General features: G+C 34.6%; 1 protein-coding gene across 4 annotated transcripts; it reads left to right on the top strand.

Moving 5' to 3' along the window:
- The first annotated feature begins 701 nt into the window (after window positions 1–701).
- On the top strand, window positions 702–24,474 carry LOC134230848 (7-methylguanosine phosphate-specific 5'-nucleotidase A-like). 4 transcript variants are annotated; one of them, XM_062712701.1, is made up of 9 exons: window positions 702–800; window positions 15,057–15,155; window positions 15,324–15,393; window positions 16,995–17,041; window positions 17,400–17,485; window positions 17,620–17,709; window positions 19,820–19,982; window positions 23,283–23,483; window positions 24,039–24,474. In XM_062712701.1, the coding sequence occupies exons 1-9, from the start codon at window positions 708–710 to the stop codon at window positions 24,150–24,152; spliced, it is 963 nt and encodes a 320-aa protein (XP_062568685.1). In that variant the 5' UTR covers window positions 702–707; the 3' UTR covers window positions 24,153–24,474. The 4 variants fall into 4 exon arrangements, with proteins under 4 accessions (XP_062568685.1, XP_062568684.1, XP_062568687.1 ...); XM_062712700.1 differs by lacking the exon at window positions 15,324–15,393 and adding an exon at window positions 15,939–16,008 and having other exon boundaries at window positions 24,039–24,459; XM_062712703.1 differs by lacking the exon at window positions 702–800 and adding an exon at window positions 12,087–12,162 and having other exon boundaries at window positions 24,039–24,472.
- The last annotated feature ends 798 nt before the right edge of the window (window positions 24,475–25,272 follow it).

Raw genomic sequence — 25,272 nt, 5'->3', positions numbered from 1 at the left:
GGTCAAATGCTGACTGAAGTTTTTCATACTAATTATTAGTCCATTATTTACACTGAATTTACGACGGATTTCTCCGTTATTTCCCAATCATGACAAGGAGCACACGGCGGGTGTGACCGGTCGGCAGGGAATGCTCACTCCTCCATGGCACCTGATCCCACCTCCGATGTTTTGGAGGTCCATGTTTGCTCTGCTCCTAATTTGTATTGTTTTATGGACTTTTGATCTTGAATACAGTTCGTTATCTCCATATGTTTCATTCAAAGGAAGAGAGCCACAAAGTATCTTGGTCCGTCTTGTCAAGATTTTCATTCGCCAGCCGCTATACCCCCCGCCCCCTCCCCGACAAGTCTCAGAATAGTTTATAGTTCAATACACAGCCCATATATTTCGCTTCTTTGAGTGTACCTGAACAGACGTCCACAAAATATACCGGTAGTATAATGTTTGTTCTAGAGAGATTGTATCCTTTTATTTTATTTAAACTTTTCAAATATATACAGTATTAAACTTTTTTACCAGATTGTTCGACATGAAGTACCTACTAGTATTTATTATGTTCTTGTATGTCATAATTTTATTTAGCCTAATAGGTGCAATTGATTTATATAACATTTTACAAGGAATGTTTGGTTTATTGAATAAGAGGGAGGTATTATTTTATTGGAGGGTACAAATCTCGTTGTGATTGTGACGTCACAGTACAGATGCATAGATACGCTGTTTTTCGAGTTCAGAATCTTGCCAAGTTGTACTATTTGCCATTGAAACATACAGCCTTGAACAAGATGGAAAATAAGGTAATTTTCCTGCATTGATGCAGTCACTGTATTTTCAAAGTCAGATTTTTCGTTCACAACTTAATTATGTCAATCCCAATACAATAAAAAGTAAATTTTATATTTCATATCATATGATTACAAAATTCGTTGTTTTCATCTCATTTTGATTCTTACAATAGTATTCAGCAGTTTTTATTACGGTAAATTGACTATTTTTTTTAAACACTTCGCGAAGACAATATCCATACGAATAGTCTTTAGACATTTTTATAGAATTTCCAAGGGCACAATTTGTGCTCCATCTGCAGATCTTTTTTTTCTCTTTCAATTTTGAAGCAGTTCATTCCATGGCATTGCATGATAAGGATTAAAGAACTAACTCTGGATTTCGACATCAGTGAAGCTTTATCATTTAGCGCTGATGATGTTCAAGCTCTTCTCACAACAGTAAACTCCGGCAAAAAAAACGTAAACAAACAGCGGGGTCTGCAAATTCTGTTTCATAACTATGTGTTAATTTTATTGAATAGAGAGTTGATGGCAAACTAACTTCATGACAAACAGAAACACCAAGCCTCCCGGCGGGCTCATCGTCAACTTCCACAATCATTTTTATCATGTCTGTTGCTCTCAATGAAGGGTACAAGTCATGTTCATGTACAGGCCTTTTTCTTTCGAATTTTACTCTTGAAATTATTAAATTAGTACTACTATCCCCAGCAGAGGCAATAAATTGTCCCTGTTACATGCGCTTACATATCCGCCATATGCTCCTTGGCATGATTGGGCATACGGAAAATGTGCAATACATTTCAGTGTACAGATAATGTCTAAGAATTTAACTAAATAAAAAATATGTCAACATGCGACCTAAAAGAAGTTTATTTTACTGACAAGGTAATTGCATCGACCATAAAATTAGCGAAATGTACGTTGACTCTATACAAGACTGACTGATGTTTTGTATCATCCACTTATTTGTCAATAACTTGTCTCGTTTTAAAAATTGTTCGAATGTGGAGTTTGTTTCTTCATATTGAATCAATTGTGAAAAATGCAAAATATATATGTACATGTCAACTCCACATGCAGGATATTTAAAATGGAATAATTTTACTTAATTTTTGATACTTGCGAATCGAATCAAATTGATTATCAAGCTTAACTTATGAATAGCACAATGCTTCTACTTCTCACCAATATAGCGCAAAATAAAATATCCTTTCACATTTTGATAACATGAAAGTCCACGAAAAGAACTAAAAAAAACCTCGTCAACTTTGATAAAATATATGTCCATCAGGGTAAAACGCTTTCAGTATATTAGAAAGTAACAATAACAGGAAAATTGGTAACTATAAGAATAATTATACTGTGGATTAACTGTGAATTAGACTTTAATTATGCTTTGCATACCTATACTATACCGAAAATCTACCCAAAACGTCAAATATTTCTGACAAACATATTACCAGTGATTTTGAAACAAAATCTTTTGAATTTTCCCGCTTCTTCGTATGACGCTCTTCTGTATTGAAAACCAAGAAGCGTCTAAAACCGGCTGTTGTGAATGTGTTAACATTAACAATGTTTAATTTCCTATTCATTTCTATTTTATTATGATTTTCTGACATTGTTATTGTATGTCATAAGTGTAATTATTTATGTGTCCGTTTTTGTCAGGTCAGAGTTTATGGTGTATTTTTTAGTCCGTTTCCGTTTTTGTCCGTTTGTTTATCTTTTGTGTTGTTGAGAAAATAGGAAGTTAGTTTAGCAGAAGATAGAAAGGTAGATCGTTGAATGTTTATGTGCTTGTTTATCATGTTTATTAAATAAATGTGAAACCAGAAAACAGTGTTATATTCAGGATCAGTAGTCAGTCGCCACATTGATTGGTGCCGGAACCCGGGAGACCGTTGAGGGAACGAAAAAGCTTTCGTATTGTGTTAACCAAACTAAAAGTAAGTAAAAGAAAATGTCAGTAACGTATCTCAAGGGACTCTGTACCAGGTACAGGAATCTTATAGATAAAGAGATGAAAAAGAGTGAAGAATTTGTGACGGCAGACATTTCAGAGGAGGATCCATCGGCTCTCCTAAAAAATGTGGAAACATCAATTAGACGTATAAAGGAATTCAGTGCTAAACTTGAAGAGACAATGGAGAAGTGGTCATTGGCGATAGAAGACAAAGAGCCCAAACAAGGTGAAGAAGAGAAATTTAGTGAGGTCAGTGAAAAGGTGTTTCTTCTATTGACCGAAGCGAGTGAACACACAGATCAGCTGATTATTCTAGAGAAAGCACTACAAGAAAACCTATCAATGCTGAAAAAACCTGCTGAAATGACAGACCCAAGACTAGAACAGATGATTCATTTACAGACGAGAATGCAGGAACAGATACTTCATTTTCAAGAGTTGTCGATTCAACAACACACTCCAATGACGGGCCCGGTAGCTGTTAAACTACCCAAGTTAGAACTTCCTACTTACAGTGGAGACAAAATCAAGTTCAAGGAATTCTGGGATGCCTTTGAGGCCACTGTTCATAAAAATCCAAAGCTCTCCAACATAGAGAAATTTAATTACCTAAAGAGCAAATTGAAAGGAGCAGCTCAAGAAGCTATTTCTGGACTTTCACTTTCAAATGAAAACTATGACGTAGCTGTTGCCACTCTAAGAGAGAGATTTGGAGACATCCAATCAGTTATCAACAAACATTATGTAGAACTCATCAATACACAGTCAGCTACAAATGACACGTCAAGCCTGCGGAAGTTAAATGATGACCTCGAGAGACATCTGAGGAGCCTAGAAGCGTTACATCAGGATGTGAACCAAGATGTGTTTGTCTCAATGATAACATCAAAGCTACCTAAAGAAACTCTGCTCCAGCTTGAAATACAGAAAGGGCCAAAGGAAAAATGGACAGTTCAGAAATTGAGAGAGTTGATGAAAAACTACATAAAAGTCAAGGAATCATCAGAAATTCAAGCCTCTAGTGTCCCTGTACACGAGGAAAAGCATACTACAGCAGAAGCTCTTGTGATATCCACTAAGGACTCATCATTTAGACAAAGCAGATCGCCTGGAATTTCAGGGAAGCCTCCAGTGTGTACATTCTGTGAGGGCAGACATTGGACAGATGAGTGCAGAAAGTACAGAACTGTAGAGGATAGAAAACAGAGACTCAGAGGGAAGTGTTTTATTTGCTTAAAGCCTGGTCATAGAAGTAAGGAATGCAGAGTGGATAAGGCATGCTATCACTGTAGACAGACTCGTGACCACCACAGAAGTTTGTGTCCTAAGAAGTTTTCTGTACGTCAGAGAGAAAGTTCACATTTGACCGAGGAAGTGTGTAGCAAACAAGAGACTTCAAACTTTTCTCAGAGTTCTGAGAATAGTTTATTATCATCAGGGGATATTGTTTTGATGCAGACGGCTCAAACAGAGGTGACAAACCACAATGGAGAAAATACAGAACCAGCAAGACTTCTCATGGACTCAGGATCCCAGAGAACCTACATAACAGAAAACTTGGCAGAGAAATTAAAGTTGAAGATTCTTACGACAGAGAAGATATCCCTCATAACTTTTGGTGCGGAGAAGCCAAAAATTGTGAAGACACCCAAAGTTTCCCTGAAAGTGAAACTCAAAGATAGACTTTATCTTAGTATTGAAGCAAATGTTGTACCCAACATTACAGGAACAGTACAAAGGAAGCCTATCCCCAAGGACGTACAACTGAAATGCCAAAGTCTGTGGAAAAATCTTCAGTTAGCAGACACTATACCAGTGAATTTTGAAAACTCAACAATTGACATTCTGATAGGTAATGATTATTACCTGGATTTGATTTTGCCAGAAAGAATTGAAATTCAAAAGGGATTTTATTTACTAGCTTCCAGACTTGGGTGGATTCTCACTGGAAGGACCCAAGAAGCTTACAGTAAAGAGGAGGAGCAAGTGATGATGATAACCAATGGAACTTTATCTTTGACAGAGTGTTGCCTCCATTCTGCAGTGGATGAGTGCTTGACATTTAAACCTTCCATTGAAGAATTCTGGAAGCTGGAGACTATTGGGATTCAAGATTCTCCCTACACTTCAGATGATGAGAAAGCGCTGAAAAATTTCAACAGCACACTGAAAATGGAAAACAAAAGATATCAAGTCACTTGGCCGTGGAAAGAAGAATGTCCTGAGCTACCAGAAAATCGGGAACTAGCATATGGAAGGCTAAAGTCACTACTTCACAAGTTACAGTGTAACCCTGATTTACTGCACAAGTATGATGACATTATTCAGGACCAGTGTAAAAAGGGAATTATAGAGAAAATTCCATCCCAACAAAGAGAGACAGGTATTAAGCATTATATACCTCATCACGCAGTGATAGATTTGACCAAACCTACTACAAAGGTAAGGATTGTGTATGATGCATCGGCTAAGTCAGGACATAAGAAAACCAGCTTGAATGAGTGTTTGCACAGGGGACCTGTGATGCTGCATGATTTATGTGGACTTCTGATGCGCTTTAGACTTAAGAAGATAGGAATAACCGCAGACATTGAGAAAGCGTTCTTGCAAATTGGCTTACAGGAGGAAGACCGTGATGCTACTAGATTCTTCTGGTTGAAGGATGCTAACAAGGCTACAGTAGACAGCAATGTACAAGTGTACAGATTTTGCAGAGTGCCTTTTGGTGTGATCTCAAGTCCATTCTTACTTGCGGCAACTGTTGACCATCACCTTAGTACATATGAAAGCAAGACAGCTGAAAACATCCGAAACAATATTTATGTAGATAATGTTATTACAGGAGTTGATAACATTCAAGAAGCAGAAATTCTATACAAGGAAGCCAAGGAGATATTCAGTAGTATGTCCATGAACTTGAGAGATTGGGCATCTAATGCCAAGGACTTTTATGAGACTATACCTGATGAAGATCAATCTGCTAGAGAAAAGTTAAAAATACTCGGATTGACTTGGAATCTCATCGAGGATGTACTTTCAGTGCCATGTGGAAATTGTATGAATAAGACAGTACCAGTTACCAAACGAGAAGTACTCCAAGTAGTTGCGTCAATATTCGACCCTCTTGGATTTTTCACACCTGTGACATTAAAGGCAAAAATTTTTCTTCAGATTCTATGGAAGAAAAATTTTGAGTGGGATGAAGCACTCACAGAAGAAGATATACAACAATGGCGAGAAATAAGAGCAGATTTAGGAGGGATTCCAAAGTGTCAGATTCCAAGATATATAGGACTATCAGGAGAGGTGTCTTACAGACTTTTGTGTTTTTGTGATGCATCTGCAAAAGCATTTGCCACTGCCATTTACCTTCAGATGACAAATACCAATTCAAGCATCAGCAACTTAGTATTTTCCAAGACTCGTCTAGCACCGACAAAGACAATTACTATGCCTCGTCTCGAACTTCTAGCAGTTCTCATTGGAGTAAGGAGTCTAAACTTTGTTCACAGTCAACTAAAACTAACAGTGTGTGAGAAAATACTCTGGACAGACTCGCAGTGTGTTTTACATTGGATAAAGACTAAGAAGCCCTTGACAGTTTTTGTGGAGAACAGAGTGAAGGAAATTCAGAAGAGCAGTGACCTTGAATTTCAATATGTGGCTTCTACTGACAATCCAGCAGATATTGCTACCAGAGGTAGTACAGTGGAAATATTGCAAGAAAACAGACAGTGGTGGAATGGCCCAGCATGGCTGAAAGAGAGCAAAAGTCAGTGGCCGATATGGAATCCAACTCCAAGTGAAAATCACAGTGAAGCTATTGCGTCAGAGTACAAGAAATCTAGAGTGTATGAAACCAAACTGTTAGTGGGGGAGGGTCCTCACGGATGCTCGGAAACTCCTGCTGAATGCAAGAACCCGTTTAGCATAGACGACAAGCAATTTTCGTCATTCGTTAAATTAGTCAGAGTATCGGCATGGATACTTCGATTCATCTGCAAAATTAAGAAGGAAAAGTCCTTTTCTGGTACATTAACTGCAACAGAACTGAGTGAGGCAAAGTTACTTTGGATAAGGAGTATCCAAAATGAGAACTATAAAGAGGTAAAGAGTGCTTTAACAGAAGGAAAGAGGCTTAACTTAGTTAACCAATTAGGACTCATTTTGGATGAAGACAAAATTATAAGATGCGTTGGTCGACTTGGAGCTGCCCACCTGACTGAAGGAGCTAGAACACCAATTTTACTGCCAAAGAAAAATCATGTGACAGATCTACTCATAGACAGTTACCACAGGAAATCACTTCATGTTGGAATATCTCAAACACTATCCTTAATCCGACAGACATATTGGATTCCTCAAGGACGTTCTCAAGTGAGAAGAGTACTGCAGAATTGTAGTATATGCAAGCGACATGAAGGTGGACCATACAGAATGCCTGTAATGCCACCCTTACCAAAGAAGAGAGTGAATGAGGCTTCGCCATTTACTTACACTGGTGTCGACTACTTCGGCCCTATTTATGTGAAAACAGACACTGGGACCAAGAAAGTGTGGGTGTGCCTATTCACATGTTTAGTCACCAGAGGTATCCATCTCGAGCTTATGCAAGATATGTCGACTGAAGAGTTCCTTCTTGGCTTGAGACGATTCATTGCTCGATGGGGAAAACCGAAAGAACTTATCTCTGACAATGCTTCCCAGTTTAAGTTGGCAAATAGTGCGCTTGAGAAAATTTGGACCTCAACAGTCAGGGATCCAGATGTGCAGAGCTATATCGCAAATGAAGATATCAAATGGCAGTTCATAGTCGAACTGGCCCCATGGATGGGAGGCTTCTACGAGCGTCTCATTGGAGTAGTGAAGAGATGCCTACGAAAAACTATTGGGAAACTGTGTCTTACAAGTGAACAACTAAGAACTCTATTAGCAGAGACTGAGGCAGTTGTTAATTCAAGGCCATTAGTTTATGTGGGAGATGACATAAATTCTAACATAATTCTCACACCAGCTCACTTCCTGACACTGAATCCTAAAATTGGTATTCCTGATAGTGAAGAAGAAGATACAGAGGACACAGAGTATCTACCTAACATCAGCAGTGCTGAGAAGTTATTACAGACATGGAAGAAGGGACAAAAACATCTTGATGCCTTTTGGAAATCCTGGCGAGATGACTATCTCCTGAGTTTGCGAGAAAGAACAGCATACAGACTGAAGGAAGGAAGAATTCAGCACAGTATGGAGCCAAGGATTGGAGATGTGGTGTTGGTTAAAGATGAACTTCCGCGTGGAACCTGGAAAGTAGGACGTGTGTGTGAACTGACCGTTAGCAGAGATGGACAGATCCGTTCCGGAAAGGTTTTACTTCCAAATAAGAAGACCCTTAATAGGCCACTAAATCTTTTATATCCGATCGAGTGTTCAAAGGAAACAGAGTCCAATGACAGGAAGGATCAAAGTACCGAAAGTGATAAAAGTGTCTCATCCGAAAATCCCACGGTGACCAATTCAAAACCAGAAGCGGATGCTAGAGACTCACCACAAGAGAGACCTAAGAGACAAGCCGCCTGTAGAGCAGTAGAGAAGATCAAAGATTGGTTAAAACCATGATTCATTTTTGGTCGCGGGAGTGTTGTGAATGTGTTAACATTAACAATGTTTAATTTCCTATTCATTTCTATTTTATTATGATTTTCTGACATTGTTATTGTATGTCATAAGTGTAATTATTTATGTGTCCGTTTTTGTCAGGTCAGAGTTTATGGTGTATTTTTTAGTCCGTTTCCGTTTTTGTCCGTTTGTTTATCTTTTGTGTTGTTGAGAAAATAGGAAGTTAGTTTAGCAGAAGATAGAAAGGTAGATCGTTGAATGTTTATGTGCTTGTTTATCATGTTTATTAAATAAATGTGAAACCAGAAAACAGTGTTATATTCAGGATCAGTAGTCAGTCGCCACACCGGCCTGCCTAATTGAAGACCTACAGGTAATTGAAGACCTACAGAAGACCTACGGAAGACCTACAAAAATGGGGGATATATACAGCAAAACTGATATAATATTCTGATTAAGCATGCTCTAAATATATAAAATACACAAAAAAAATTTATAAAAAGAAGTTTTAAAGTGTATTTTTTTAACTCGGTAAGGGGAACTATTTCTTCTCTAAGACGACCTACGGAAAGAACGATAACTCTGGCTGACTTGTCTTGTAAACAACAACACGCTCATTTATATTGTGAAGTTTATAGGAAGAATTATATATATAAATATATATGACATAATAAAAAAAATGCAAATGATTTTGTTGAGTTTTTCAATTATGAATTATGATAAAGAAATCAGCTGGATGATGAATTTTGATGAAGTTAAAAATATAAATAATTATCATGATTATTTCATTTATCAAATTAATATTCTACTTGAAATCTATAGTTAATATTTAATAAATATTGTAATTCCTTTAATATGTTTTATGGGATAAATATTAAATATTCAAGTTCAAATTATTGATATGTATGCTCTGGATTTGTCTCAATTAACCAATATTACTCTGCACTAAGGGCTTCGATCTTCACTAATTTGTTGTATACACAGACACCCTGAGGATATATCCGTGTTTTGATTGCAATTATCAACACACCCCACTTGCTCTGATGAATGTTAATTTGCAGTCAACAGAGCACAGATATAAAAAAATATTTATTTTATATCTTAAAAATGCTAGCAAGAATAAACAAATAAAATTATTGTGCATTTATTCAGAATATAACTTACTAAAATGAATTACGTTTTGATTTTTTTTAAATATTCAAAATGGTCATCTTTTTTCAATATAACACATTTATATGACATTCAAGAGGAATATTTAATAACTTAATTAAATGTATATTTCCAGATAACATGCTGTATGCCAAGAAATAGGCACTATAATATGAAACATAAGGTTTTATTTCTTTTACATTTTGAGCCAAAATATACATGTACATTATATCAATCTTGAAGATACCAGGTGTACCATTCAATAATTAAATTAAAAGAAAATACAAACTTTTTAAAATCGAATAAAATAATAAACACGCATGTTATCAAACATAAGAAATGCATGCATATTTTTAAAAAAAATTATGATGCTTTGACTCGGGGGAAATAAGATTTTGAAAGTGATTATGTCTGTGTTCTTCTTGAAAAATTACTTCAAATTCTTTTAACTGCAATTTTAAAATTTTCATTCTCTACATAAATGCAAATCTTATAAAAATTTCCAGATGTTATAAATGACATTACTAGGTATTATTAATAACAAGAACACAAATCATTTATGAATTTTTATTAATGATCAACAGTTCAAACCTGAACTAAATATTATACTGATCTATTTATAAACACATATAAAATACTAAATATAACGTATATACAAGTGTATGTATTTATAATGATTTTATGATTGACATAATATATAATGGTATTATAAATTATATACAGTGTTTAAAATTTTACTGATTTTAAATACTATTTTTTTTTAACAAAATAGAATTGTTTCTGACTGAATATTGCATTTTATTATTATTATTTTTTTAATCTTTGATGTATGTATATATAAAGTATCTCCAATGATTTTTTTTCGTCCTTTAACATTATTTTTTATTTACATTTTTCTGATAATTACATTTTCTTGATATGTTTTGGTGAACAGCTGATTTGTTATTTACGCGAGTTATCGTTCTTGCTGTAGGTCTTCTGAGAGAAGAAATAGTTCCCCTTACCGAGCTTAAAAAATACACTTTAAAACTTCTTTTTATAAATTTTTTTTGTGTATTTTATATATTTAGAGCATGCTTAATCAGAATATTATATCAGTTTTGCTGTATATATCCCCCATTTTTGTAGGTCTTCCGTAGGTCTTCTGTAGGTCTTCAATTACCTGTAGGGAATCAGGACAACTCGCCCCCAAGACAACTCGCCCCCAACACCTATTAAGACAACTCGCCCCCAATTTAGGACAACTCGCCCCCACTCAAGACAGCTCGCCCCCACTGTAGAGACAACTCGCCCCCATTGTATTTTACTGTGTATTGCAAGGAAAAAAACGATATATATTATTCAATAAAATTCATTTTAAATGCAAGATTAATCCATGATTTATAATTGATATTTATTATAGGTAAAATAAAATTAATATTTACGATTGTGTGTGTAATATGTTGTTATTTGTTTGGGTTTTTTCATATATATTTAGTGAACACAGTATATGTTTAAAATATTTATTATTTCCTTAGACTTTTTTCTTACGAGATAAAGCAAATAAATGCGTTTTAATTTTTCATATTGTTTTAAATTTATATCTGTAGAATATGTCTAGGTAAATCAAGTACAATGTTCTAAGTTGAACAATCTTAATTATTTAATGACATATCAATGATATTCCATTGACGACGGCTTTTAGGGAACTTATGAAAACTGAAATGAAAACAGCAGACAGAATTTTAATGAAATCCCCAAGCTCACAAGTAATTTGGAACTTCAAAGTGATGATCAATTAGGACAACCAAGCCCCGAAAATTATGTATATTTAGTTGTTAAAAAATTGGCTTGTCCAAGCTCCAAAGCATATATATTTAAAGTAATGAAGAATTAGAGCATGCAAGCCTCGAAAATTACGTATATACAGTAAGTTGATAAAAAAAAAATTGGTGTATCCAAGCTCCGAAGCAACTTAAAACTTTAAAGTGATGAAGAATTCAAGAAAGCTTGAGTTGAAAACAAATAATTTGACATGGTCCCTATATAAGGAAGAAATGACTGGAATCTGTCATCTGTAATAAGATAATTAAGTAGAAAAAAATATATTTAAAATTATATAAAAAATAAAAATTTTCATAAAAAAATTATATTAATCGTATCTTCTCCTTTTTTAAGCGCAAAGTTATATAGGCATAATGACCGCATAAATGCAAATATTGATGAATTTCTGTTTCAGGCACCTCACGTGAGAAGAGGAGTACAATTTTTGAGCGTAACTAACGCCAGAAACACTTAAAATAAAAATAAATATCGAAATAATATAAAAATATATATATTTAAATATATTTAATAAAAAAATATATACATTTATATAAAAAATATCGCCCCCAATTTGCTTTCCTAAAGCTGGGGGCGAGTTGTCTTAACCTGGGGGCGAGTTGTCTTAACAGGGGGCGAGTTGTCCTAAATTGGGGGCGAGTTGTCTTGAGAGGGTGGCGAGTTGTCTTGGGGGCGACTTGTCTTGGGGGCGAGTTGTCCAGCATTCACCTGTAGGTCTTCAATTAGGCATTCCCTCTAAAACTGGTTCCCATTTTCTTATTGATCAAGAGATCGTCGGAGATCGTCTGGAGGACAGAACTTGCAGAAATGAGTGATGTAAGATTTTGTTTTTATTTTGATGTTAAAGTTGTTAGGGAGGGCGTTTATTTCAGTGTCTTGTGTTCTTTTTCTTTCGGCAGTTAATGAAAAGGAAACAACAGAGGCCCAATGTTTCAATTTTATATTGACCAGAGTTCCAGGAAAGATGAAAAGTGAAATGTAATACCATGCTACCTACCTTATTTATCTAGTCCGGGTTTACCTTCATGATGAAAATTTCATATTTTGTGTTTTTCTCATAAGTTGTAAAATGTATATATATCCTGGGATACATGTAGTTTTCTAGAAGTAATCAGATCTTGATATTTGAGTCTAAAGAGTAAAGTAAAACTTGATCGGTAGGCACAAAGGCACGAGTTCTTTCGTTTTCTTTTTCATTTCTCATAGTTTCTCCTTCGATAGATAGTAAGTTCAGGTCATTTAGCTTTTTGAAATCTATTGGTGTATATAAAATTTTTTATGTCATATTATCATGATTATTACGCAGACTAGGCCTAATAGTACTGTACAGTAGAGTTCAGTATAGTGATATAACGTTAGACTTAGTTTTGATTTCTTCTCATATTTTATTTTAACTTGTTAAATCTACAGACACAGTCAGTGAATTTATTGCATGTGACCCGTGAATTGTTTACATGTTTATTTACCCACAAACTGGAATAAATAAATTTGCTTCAAGTTTTATTTAATGTTAAAACTTGGGAGAAAAATGTGTCGTTCAGTGCTTGATAAACTTAATAAACAAGTGGTAACAGGACATATTCTTATCATACTTATTACTACATTGTTAACATGGTTAATGTTACTTCAGTAATTATGTTCCCCAAACGGAGTTTGGGAACATATTGTTTTTACTCTGTTTCTTATTATTATTATTTTTTTTCTTATTTGTTCTCCGGTACTTTTTTGTCCGCGAGTGTTCTCAGAAACTGTTCACCCAACTGAGCTGAAACCTTTTTAGGGTTAATAGTTGTGTAGTGTAGGTGTGCGGAACGAAGGTCATTTTGCGCGCATACGCATGCACGTGCGTGCGCGTGAAATGAGTGAATTGGCTGATATACTTAATATAGCTATAACTTTTACATTTTTCGATGAAATACTTTGAAACTCATTACATAAGGATATATTAATAGTGTTAATAATATGACACTGTCAAATTAGCACGAACTCACGCGCATGCACGTGCGCCTTGCTCTGATTGGCTGAAACAAAAATCTCAATATCTCTTTTGTTTTTCGACGAAATGCTTTGAAATTTTAAACATTGTCATGAATTAGGATATCCTACAATATAATATGAAAGAATTTCATGAAATCAAGCGCATGCACGTGCGCTGCAATCTGACTGGCTGAAACTTTAAATGGCTATATCTCCTTTGTTTTTTGACGAAATGCTTTGAAATTTAAAACATAGTCATGCATTAGGATATCCTGCAATATGATATACAAAAAAATTCATGAAATCACGTGCATGCACTTGTGCTGCAATCTGATTGGCTGAAACTTTAAATGGCTATATCTCCTTTGTTTTTTGACGAAATGCTTTGAAACTTAAAACATAGTCATTCATTAGGATATTCTACACTATGATTTAGAAAAAAATTCTTGAAATCACGTGGATGCACGTGTGCTGCAATCTGATTGGCTGAAACTTGAAATGGCTATAATTTCCTTGGTTTTCAACCAAACAGGATGGGATTTAGAACATAGATAGATATAAGGGCCTCCTACAAGAAGGTATGGTCATCATGCAGTGCACGCACATGCGTGCATTTGGAACGAGTGAAATTAAAAATACACTTGAATTAGTGATTCTTAATACTTTTGGACTAAATGCTTTAATATAAAGTATATTTAAAGATATAGAAAGTGTAGGCATGATTAAATGATAAGCACGCACGTGCATTCACATGCGCACGGGTACAATGTTAAAATTTGAATATAATTGGTATCCTTTTGGGAAAACGTTGTTAAAGTCAAAAATGCAAAGATGTTGTCTTATTTAATAAGGCTTACATGGAATATGGCACGAAAAGGGAGTTGGGGAGCGTTTGGGGAACATCTGTAACGGTTCCCGTTACAATTAGCACTAGTTTAACATAACATTGCATAAGCCATATTAATATCCTTAGACAGATGTTCATTTAATTAGTTTATTTGTATCTTGTATAATCTTACAAATTTTAAATATATAGATCTAGAGGGATTATCAATGAAATTTTACCAATGAAGTGCCTCTGGCTTTGTACTTATTGCAGGATCAACTTTTAGGTCGGGGGAGGGAGTGTAGATTTCTGTTGATTAAATACAATTTAATGAGTAACTTCAGGATACATTCATGAATGTAAATACATGTGGCCTAAAAAAAATTAAGAATGGTCAGCAAAATGAGAACCTCATGCTAAACGTAAACTGTACAAAAAATTCCACATGCAGTCGAGCAATATAGTGACATTATATCAGTACATATATTTGTAGTCATTCATTCCTAAGTTTGTGTAAGCAGACACCTGCTTTCAGGTTAAAAAAGGGACAGACTATTTTCTCATGTTTATAGAAAAACAAATGTAAATCAATTATATTTTTAACACCTGACGTGGAATAGAGTTGTATATCATCTTAAAGCTGCTTAATTTCTAGGGAAATTATTGAACAATTAGCCATGAATTACTCAACAATAAATATCAGTTCAGATTATTTCCTTGTGAGACTGAGTTTTAGCTGTTTGTACTTATACTATCTTGCATACAGTGGTGAATATTTGCCATATATATTGCTTAACATTAGCCAAACAAAACTTGATTTGACTTTCTGTTAAAGATACATGCACATGTAGTGTTTGGCACCTATCAAGCTTATTAGAAGTAATCATGAGCATCATTTTGATTTCAGATACCAGAGCTCAAGTTACCCCATGTGAAGATAGCTCGTCCTGATCATGTCACAGAAGTGATTCAGAATATGATCAAAGATGGCCATGACAAGTTACAGGTATGTTTTATCCTTCATAGGGTTTTACTGATCAATTTTTTTAGTCTTGTTTGACATTGTTAAACCATATTGTAACTGTTAAAATGTTACAGTGGAAAAGAAGGGAGAATGGAAGGACCATTTTTATGACTCTGTATAAGACTATAAGAAATTGCTTTATTGTATCAGGTGACAGCTGATTTTGATTTCACTTTGACGAAATTCAAAGAAAATGGCACACAGTGTGCTGGCACTCATAGTAAGTAGAGATGATCTCCCCTTGCACAGCCCAGATGTATATGTGGAAGAGTTTGTTGTTTCATACCTCAGCCAGATTAATAAAACGGTAAAATTGAATATGAAATATTTACTGTTAAATGCAAAGTAGTACAAATGATCTCATAGGAATACAGACTCTGCACAGTTTATTTGTATCTCTGAGTGTATGAAGCACACAAACTACAGACACGGGCGCTAGGGTAAATCACTAACCATACAGTTCATTAACACGTGACAGTACTGTATTTTTTTGATGCAGGTACATGTAGAATTCAGTTCTGTAACTTTTCATTCAAGATTGAATGACATATCATACCCAGAATTCTTCACATCATCATGATCATGAAAGGATGTGTTGACAAAAAAAAGTTTTACGTGTGATACAAATTTATTAAACTAAACTTGTTGACTTTGAAGCATATCTACACCAAGCATCATAGACCTACAGTACTGTCCTAAAGGCACCTCACTAGTTTAGTTTTTGTGTTGTTAATGTCCAGTTTCATGTCTTTTCCTTACTTTCAGGTGGTAGCCGACTTTGATAGAACTCTGTCCAAATACACATACCGAGGCCAAATCTGCTCGACTTGTCATAGTATGTGAAACCTCACAGGGTGATGTGATTTATACAAACATTCTCCCCCCATTGTAGTCCCCTACTGACTTGGGGGGAAGGTGTATAAATTAGGTCTGACTGTGAGGATAGTGTGCTTCTTTTTTATCAGATAAAATTTTGAGATTTGATAGAGATCCCTTGAATTTCCTCTATTTTTCAATGAATTCATTTAATTCAAACTGGCAATCCATACTACTGTATACAGGGTTATTTTCGTCCCATGTTATTTTCACCCTTTTACACTTAAAAACAATTTTGCCCCATTTTATATTCACGCAGTCATAGTTATTTTTAAGAAAATATACATTATTCTTTGAATTCGCACCATTTTAAATTTGGCCAAATGAGGGTAGGGCCAAAGGGGTGAAAATAAAACGGGGGAAAATTTTTCCTGTGTACAGTATCTAATCCCATGTTCCTTTTGGTCTATTAATCCAATTTTAACATTAGCTGTATATATGTATATGTATATTTACCATTCCATTGTTTCTTATAAAGTGGGTGACATTTTAAACTATATCTATGGCAAAGTTTGCAGAGTTAAAGTCATATTTCTTAAATAGTGCATGGTGTTTTGTCAACATTTGTTGTATGATTTTGAACTAACTCCCAGGTCATTTCAGTCAGCACATCACAGAATACTAAAATTCTTGATACGAGAATGTGTATATTGTTTTAATTTCATTACAATATAGTATAATGGTGCTGAAAAATTGTAGATAATATTGTAGGTTTATAAACACTCTAGTTTCAAATGCAAGGATAAAATTTTCAGTAAAATTAAGCTGTAAGTAACCATATTAAATATATTTGGTATCCAGGTACCATACTTTAAAAAAAAGTCATTCAAACTTATAATTTTTTTTTCTTTATATTCATTAAAAATAGAAAGTTAAAAATTTGTAGACTACTTTAATGATGTAGATATGTAAATCATTTAACCTGCCATGTAATTGTATTTTCAGATGTTCTAGAAGAGGGACATGTTTTGCCAGATTTCTATAAAGAAGAGGTCAGTATGTATTAACTCAATAGAACATACCTCAGATAATGGGGCGACTGTCTTAAGTCTTGTAAAACAAGTCACTGGGACAGTCAAGCAGTAAATATATTATTTACAATCTAAATTCAATGATACTAAATTTGATGAGTGGAATCATACTGACAATTACTGATCATTTGTCAATTTAATTTCCTCATCTAAAACTTCATTTCATGTGTACAGTAAAAACTATTGGAGCATGTTAATAACTTAATATTTTCCTAGATTCCGTATATATTGTTTTCTATGTGGAAACATCATTTCCATGTCTCTCCTTGTTTGTCCAGATCACTGACTGCTCACTTTAGTAATCCATTTCTCATTATAGGCGAGGGCATTAAGGGATCACTATTTTCCTATTGAGACCAACCCTCAACTAACTATGGAAGAAAAAATTCCAATTATGGTGGAATGGTGAGTAATGTGTGAGACTTTGTACATATCTGTGACATGAGAGATTTTCCTAGAACTCTCTTAACAGTATACACTGTATTGTGTAATAGGGCTGTTGCTAAAACTGAAATCATTTTATCTTTGTTAATCTACAGGTGGACAAAAGCCCATGATTTGTTGGCGAAGTGTAACATAAATAAAGATGATGTTAGACAAATGGTGGAAAATTCAACTGCCAAACTAAGGTAACATATCAGTAGACAAGTGGTAGAAAATTCAACTGTCAGGCTAAAAAAACCCATAAACATTAGACAAATGGAAAATTCAACTGCCAAACTAAGGTAACATATCAGTAGACAAGTGGTAGAAAATTCATCTGTCTGGCTTAAAAACCCATAAACATTAGACAAATGGTAGAAAATTCAACAAAGCAGACCAAGATAATATTTACAGTTGACAGATGGTAGAAAATTCAACTTTCAGGCAAAGATAACATATACAGTAGACAAATAATAGAAAATTCAACAGCCAGGCTAAGGTAATATTTACAGTAGATAAATGGTAGAAAATTCAACAGCCAGGCTATGGTAACATATAGAGAAGACAAGTGGTAGAAAATTCAACAGCCAGACTAAGGTAATATTTACAGTAGAGAAATGGTAGAAAATTCAACTTTCAGGCTAAGGTAACATATACAGTAGACAAGTGGTAGAAAATTCAACTTTCAGGCTAAGGTAACATAATCAGGAGTCAAATAATAGAAAACTCAACTGTCAGGCTAAGGTAATATTTACAGTAGATAAATGATAGAAAATTCAACTTCCAGACAGAGGTTACATAGGCAGAAGACTGTAATCTAGAGTTTATGGTGAGAAATGGTTGTAAAGTATTTAAAAAGTCAAACATTTTGATGCTATTGCTTTTGTTCTGTACATTTTATTTTTTCTGTCGATAATGGCTGTACAATTTTTCTAACCAATTTTTAGCTCTACTGGTCAGAGACCAGAAGAGCTTATGCGATAGTAATGCGTCCGGCGTCCGTCCGTCTGTCTGTCTGTCTGTCTGTCTGTCCGTCTGTCTGTCCGTCTGTCTGTAAACAATTTTTCAAAACGCTACTCCTCCTACAATTTTAGTCTGATTTCAATATAACTTGGCACACAAGTAGACTACACTAAGATACATAGAATAGTGCATGGGTTTTTAATTTCAATGAACGGTGTTGCCATGGTTACTAAAAATAGAATTTTCTGTGAAATTCCTTTAAAACGCTACTCCTTCCACAGTTTTGGTGTGATTTCAATATACTTTGGCACACAAGTAGACTATACTAAGATACATAGAATAGTGCATCGGTTTTTGATTTCGATGAACGGTGTTGCCATGGTTACTAAAAATAGAATTTTCTGTGAAATTCCTTTAAAATGCTACTCCTTCCACAGTTTTGGTCTGATTTCAATATAACTTGGCACACAAGTAGACTACACTAAGATACATAGAATAGTGCATCGGTTTTTGATTTCGATGAACGGTGTTGCCATGGTTACTAAAAATAGAATTTTCTGTGAAATTCCTTTAAAACGCTACTCCTTCTGCAGTTTTGGTCTGATTTCAATATAACTTGGCACACAAGTAGGCTACACTAAGATACATAGAATAGTGCATCGGTTTTTAATTTAGATGAACGGTGTTGCCATGGTTACTATAAATAGAATTTTCTGTGAAATTCCTTAAAAACGCTACTCCTTCTACAGTTCTAGTTTGATTTCAATATAACTTGGCACACAAGTAGACTACACTAAGATACATAGAATAGTGCATCGGTTTTTAATTTCGATGAACGATGTTGCCATGGTTACTAAAAATAGAATTTTCTGTGAAATTCCTTAAAAACGCTACTTCTTCTACAGTTTTGGTCTGATTTCAATATAACTTGGCACACAAGTAGACTACACTAAGATACATAGAATAGTGCATCGGTTATTAATTTCGATGAACGATGTTGCCATGGTTACTAAAAATAGAATTTTCTGTGAAATTCTTTAAAAACGCTACTCCTTCTACAGTTTTGGTCTGATTTCAGTATAACTTGGCACACAAGTAGACTACCCTAAGATACATAGAATAGTGCATCGGTTTCTGATTTCGATGAACGGTGTTACCATGGTTACTAAAAATAGAATTTTCTGTGAAATTCCTTAAAAACGCTACTCCTTCTACAGTTCTAGTTTGATTTCAAAATAAGTTGGCACACAAGTAGACTACACAAAGATACATAAAATAGTGCAATGGTTTTTGATAAGTACATACCAGTAGAGTTACAGTCTCGACAGAGACTTCTGGTTATTTTCCTAATAGGGATGGTTGTACATGGTTTTTTGACCAGTTACATGCTAATGAGATCCCTCTCCTGATCTTTTCTGCGGGGATTGGTGATGTCATCATTGAGGTCATCAAACACCAGGCAACTCTCCATGACAACATGAAGGTCGTCTCTAATTATCTGGAATACGATGCTCAGGTCAGTAGCAAATAACATTTTATTGCTTTAATGAATCTTTCTGTTTTATACTTGATTTGTACATGTAGTATGTAAAATCATTCCGTCAATAAAATATAATTAATGGTAATAAAACAAGCTTTTGTTATAAAATTTTTTAAAAGGAAATTTCAGTTCTCTGTATACTGTAGATCACTGTATTTTCGCGACACCTTATTTTCGCGAGTTAGCTATTTGGTATTTATTAACGAAACAAAATTTTTGCGAGCTGTGACTTCTCTTGTATATAAACATTTATAATACAAGTATACGCAAGAATTAATTTTTCGTGAGCAGGCAGACCCGCGTAATTACGCGAAAATAAAATTCACGCGAATAAAGTGATTTACAGTAGTCATTTTTTGCTCAAATATAATTTTATTCAAATCATTTTTTTCCATTTTATACAGATGTAAAAATAGATCATGACCTCTGAATTGTATTTTCAGCTCTACTGGTCAGAGACCAGAAGAGCTTATGCAATAGTAAGGTGTCTGTCGTCCGTCCGTCTGTCTGTCTGTCTGTCTGTAAACAATTTTTCAAAATGCTACTCCTCCTACAGTTTTGGTCCGATTTCAATGTAACTTGGCACACAAGTAGACTACACTAAGACACATAATTCTGTGCATCGGTTTTTGATTTCGATGAATGGTGTTGCCGTGGTTACTAAAAATAGAATTTTCTGTGAAATTCCTTTAAAACACTACTCCTTCTACAGTTTTGGTCTGATTTCAATTTAACTTGGCACACAAGTAGACTACACTAAGATACATTAAATAGTGCATCAGTTTTTGATTTTGATGAATGATGTTGCCATTAGTACTAAAAGTAGAAATGTCCATGAAATTCCTTTAAAACATCACTCCTTCTACAGTTTTGGTCTGATTGCAATGGCTTCTTTTCTTATCCTTTGTTATAAGTACAAACCAGTAGAGCTACAGTCTCGACAGAGACTTCTGGTTTGTAATTAGCTCTACTGGTCAGAGACCAGAAGAGCTTATGTGATAGTAATGCGTCCGGCGTCCGTCCGTCTGTCTGTCTGTCTGTCTGTAAACAATTTTTCAAAACGCTACTCCTCCTACAATTTTAGTCTGATTTCAATATAATTTGGCACACAAGTTGACTACACTAAGATACATAAAATAGTGCATCGGTTTTTGATTTCGATGAACGGTGTTGCCATGGTTACTAAATATAGAATTTTCTGAGTAATTCCTTTAAAACTCTACTCCTTCTACAGTTTTGGTCTGATTTCAATATAACTTGGCACACAAGTTGACTACACTAAGATACATAAAATAGTGCATCGGTTTTTGATTTCGATGAACGGTGATGCCTTGGTTACTAAAAATAGAATTTTCTGAGAAATTCCTTTAAAACACTACTCCTTCTGCAGTTGTGTTCTGATTTCAATATAACTTGGCACACAAGTAGACTACACTAAGATACATAAAATAGTGCATCGGTTTATGATTTCGATGAACGATGTTGCCATGGTTACTACAAATAGAATTTTCTGTGAAATTCCTTTAAAACGCTACTCCTTCTACAGTTTTAGTCTCATTTCAATATCACTTGGCATACAAGTAGACTACACTAAGATACATAGAATAGTGCATCAGTTTTTGATTTCGATGAGCGGTGTTGCAATGGTTACTAAAAATAGAATTTTCTGAGGAATTCCTTTAAAACGCTACGCCTTCTAAAGTTTTGGTCTGATTTCAATATAACTTGGCACACAAGTAGACTACACTAAGATACATAAAATAATGCATCGGTTTTTGATTTCGATGAACGATGTTGCCATGGTTACTAAAAATTGAATTTTCTGAGAAATTTTTTAAAACGCTACTCCTTCTACAGTTTTAGTCTCATTTCAATATCACTTGGCACACAAGTAGACTACACTAAGATACATAGAATAGTGCATCGGTTTTTGATTTCGATGAGTGGTGTTGCCATGGTTACTAAAAGTAGAATTTTCTGTGGAATTCCTTTAAAATGCTACTCCTTCTACAGTTTTGGTCTGATTTCAATATAACTTATCACACAAGTAGACTACACTAAGATACATAATTCTGTGCATCGGTTTTTGATCAGTACAAACCAGTAGAGCTACAGTCTCGACAGAGACTTCTGGTTAGCTCTACTGGTCAGAGACCAGAAGAGCTTATGCGATAGTAATGCGTCCGTCGTCCGTCCGTCTGTCTGTCCGTCTGTCTGTCTGTCTGTCTGTCCATCTGTCTGTCTGTAAACAATTTTTCAAAATGCTACTCCTCCTACAGTTTTGGTCTGATTTCAATATAACTTGGCACACAAGTAGACTACACTAAGATACATAATTTTGTGCATCGGTTTTTGATTTCGATGAACGGTGTTGCCGTGGTTACTAAAAATAGAAATTTCTTTGAAATTCTTTCAAAATGCTACTCCTCCTACAGTTTTTTTCCAATTTCAATATTACTTGGCACACAAGTAGACTACACTAAAATACATAATTCTGTACATCGGTTTTTGATTTCGATGAACGGTGTTGCCGTGGTTACTAAAAATAGAAATTTCTTTGAAATTCTTTCAAAATGCTACTCCTCCTACAGTTTTGGTCCAATTTCCTTATAACTTGGCACACATGTAGATTACACTAAGATACATAATTCTGTGCATCGGTTTTTGATTTTGATGAACGGTGTTGCCTTGGTTACTAAAAATAGAAATTTCTTTGAAATTCTTTCAAAATGCTACTCCTCCTACAGATTTGGTCCGATTTCAGTATAACTTGGCACACAAGTAGACTACACTAAGATACATAATTTTGTGCATCGGTTTTTGATTTCGATGAACGGTGTTGCCGTGGTTACTAAAAATATAAATTTCTTTGAAATTTTTTCAAAATGCTACTCCTACTACATTTTTGGTCCAATTTCAATATTACTTGGCACACAAGTAGACTACACTAAAATACATAATTCTGTGCATCGGTTTTTGATTTCGATGAACGGTGTTGCCGTGGTTACTAAAAATAGAAATTTCTGTGAAATTCTTTCAAAATGCTACTCCTCCTACAGTTTTGGTCTGATTTCAGTATAACTTGGCACACAAGTAGACTATACTAAGATACATAATTCTGTGCATTGGTTTTTATTTTGATGAGTGGCAAGGATCATTTTTCTATTTATTGCTGATTTAAAGTCTCAAGTCCCAACTGGTACTTTTCTCTTCCTTTGTTTTAAGTATAAACCAGTAGAGCTACAGTCTCGACAGAGACTTCTGGTTTTTTTTCAGGGTCAAATGACAGGTTTCCAGGATGATCTAATTCATGTGTTTAATAAGAACGAGGGGGCGATACACGACTCCGATTATTTCCAGAATTTAGAACATCGTAATAACATCGTCCTAATCGGGGATTCCATTGGAGATCTTCACATGGCTGATGGAGCTGTAGGGGTAAAAAATAAACTCACTGTAGGATTTCTTAATGTAAAGGTAGGTTATAGAAGGGGTATTAAAAATGTATTATATAAATATTGCATGTAGTTGAGTGTAACATTGAAAATTTTCACCCCAAGAAGACCATTGTGTGCCTGAGTTGAAAATGGTTTTCGAGGGGTGAAAATTTTCAATGTTACACTCAACTACATGCAGTATTTATTGTAACAGTGAAACATGCATGCATAAATTCTGAGCAGTCGCTATTTTTTGGAATATCACCCGTCATCAATCAATATTGACTGTTGCTACGCTGGACGGCGTGGCTTCATCATTCAGCTGGTAATAGTGTTTTTTAACAAATGTGTCTTGACCAATCAGATTCAAATGATATACATACATGAAAGTATAATATAAGGTGTATTTAAGATGTTGGATAGTTAAATATTTTTTTTATGTTTTACAAAACTATTCAAAACTATCAGCAGTTCAGCTCAGTAGATAATTTTTTCCCACTCTTTAAATTTTAAGGGGGGGGGGGGGTTAAGCATGATAATTTTAAAGAAGAAAAGTATAGATTTAACTTGTATTTTGTTTCATGTCATTTGCCAGGTTGAAGAGAGTCTGGAGTTGTACATGAGGAGATATGATATCGTGATATTGGAGGATGAGACTTTAGACGTAGTGAACGCGATTCTAAGGAAGGTGCTACAGAGTAAAAATTAGACCTCACTCACAGCAGGATCTGTCTCCTTATCGACATTAGTGCAAATTAAGTCTTTCAGTGCAATGTTAATATGGAAGTAGAAGTGTTCAGCTTATATGGAGTGAATGGTAGACTGATTTGTCCCCCTTTGATCTGAATCATAAATGGTATATTGAATGAAGCATGCAATGTATGCTATATATATAAGAGTGCGATAGGTTAGTGTCATTTTACGAGGGTGGGGGCTTAATCCATTTCTTTTATTTGATATGTATGTTTCAGTTGTGAATACAGACTTATATGCAATTCTATAGACTAGTTGTGTTAAGGAATTTTTGGTATTTCTTAAAACCAATACTTTTGTAAACAATTTTTATTTACAAGTAATATTGGTATTTTTTATTGAAAGGGGGGGGGGGGGGGGGGGGGGGGGTTAGAGTGCATTTAACAATGCAGCTATGGTCATTATTTGTCAGTAATGACTGAATGTTTTTTCTCAGAGTCAATATACATTTTTTTACATAATCAGTGGTACATTTACAAGTTAAACTTTATTTTTTCATAGTGTATGTTCAGTATTTATTTACTGCTATTAGAAGAAATCGCTATTACATGTACATCATGGCAGCTCTGGTTCTGCTATTGTCAGGTGATTCTGAATGGCAACACACATCTTTCTTCTATTGTTACTTCTGACTGCTGTTGTGTACAATTGTATGTAGTTAACTTTTCTTATAACAAAAGTAAAGAAAAGTTCTCCACTCTTTGTAACTAACTCTTTTTCCCCTTTTTTATTTCTTTGACCATTTTAAATTAATATGTGTATATTGATGTAATTCTTAAAAATACTTTTTGATATTTTTTTTTTCACTTGTCATAGGAAAATCTTCCTTTAGAAAACTATGTAAAATATTTTTAACTTTAATAAGGTTACTATAGAAACATTAATTTAAGCTAATTATAGGTATGATTCGTTTTGTAGTTCAGCTGGATTTCAATCTTTAACACAGATACAAAGTTCACTCGTTATGTGTAAGGGCGAAACGATTACACGTGTAAACGGCGACGTTTCGATTAGATGCTCTAAACGTTTACAAATTGAGTAAACGTTTACACGAAGGTTAATTTAATATCAATGTC

Source organism: Saccostrea cucullata, unplaced genomic scaffold (genome assembly GCF_032062105.1).
Source record: "Saccostrea cucullata isolate Sc308-1 unplaced genomic scaffold, CSIRO_AGI_Scuc_v1 ctg430, whole genome shotgun sequence".
NCBI lineage: Eukaryota > Metazoa > Mollusca > Bivalvia > Ostreida > Ostreidae > Saccostrea > Saccostrea cuccullata.
This window is presented reverse-complemented; position numbering and strand designations above follow the sequence as displayed.

Excerpts from the sequence above, each read along its gene's own strand:
- LOC134230848 (XM_062712701.1), top strand. The coding sequence starts at position 708 with ATGCATAGATACGCTGTTTTTCGAGTTCAGAATCTTGCCAAGTTGTAC. Across the intron at positions 17,486-17,619 it reads ATTCCAATTATGGTGGAATG|GTGGACAAAAGCCCATGATT; the intron begins GTGAGTAATGTG and ends GTTAATCTACAG. Across the intron at positions 23,484-24,038 it reads TAGGATTTCTTAATGTAAAG|GTTGAAGAGAGTCTGGAGTT; the intron begins GTAGGTTATAGA and ends GTCATTTGCCAG.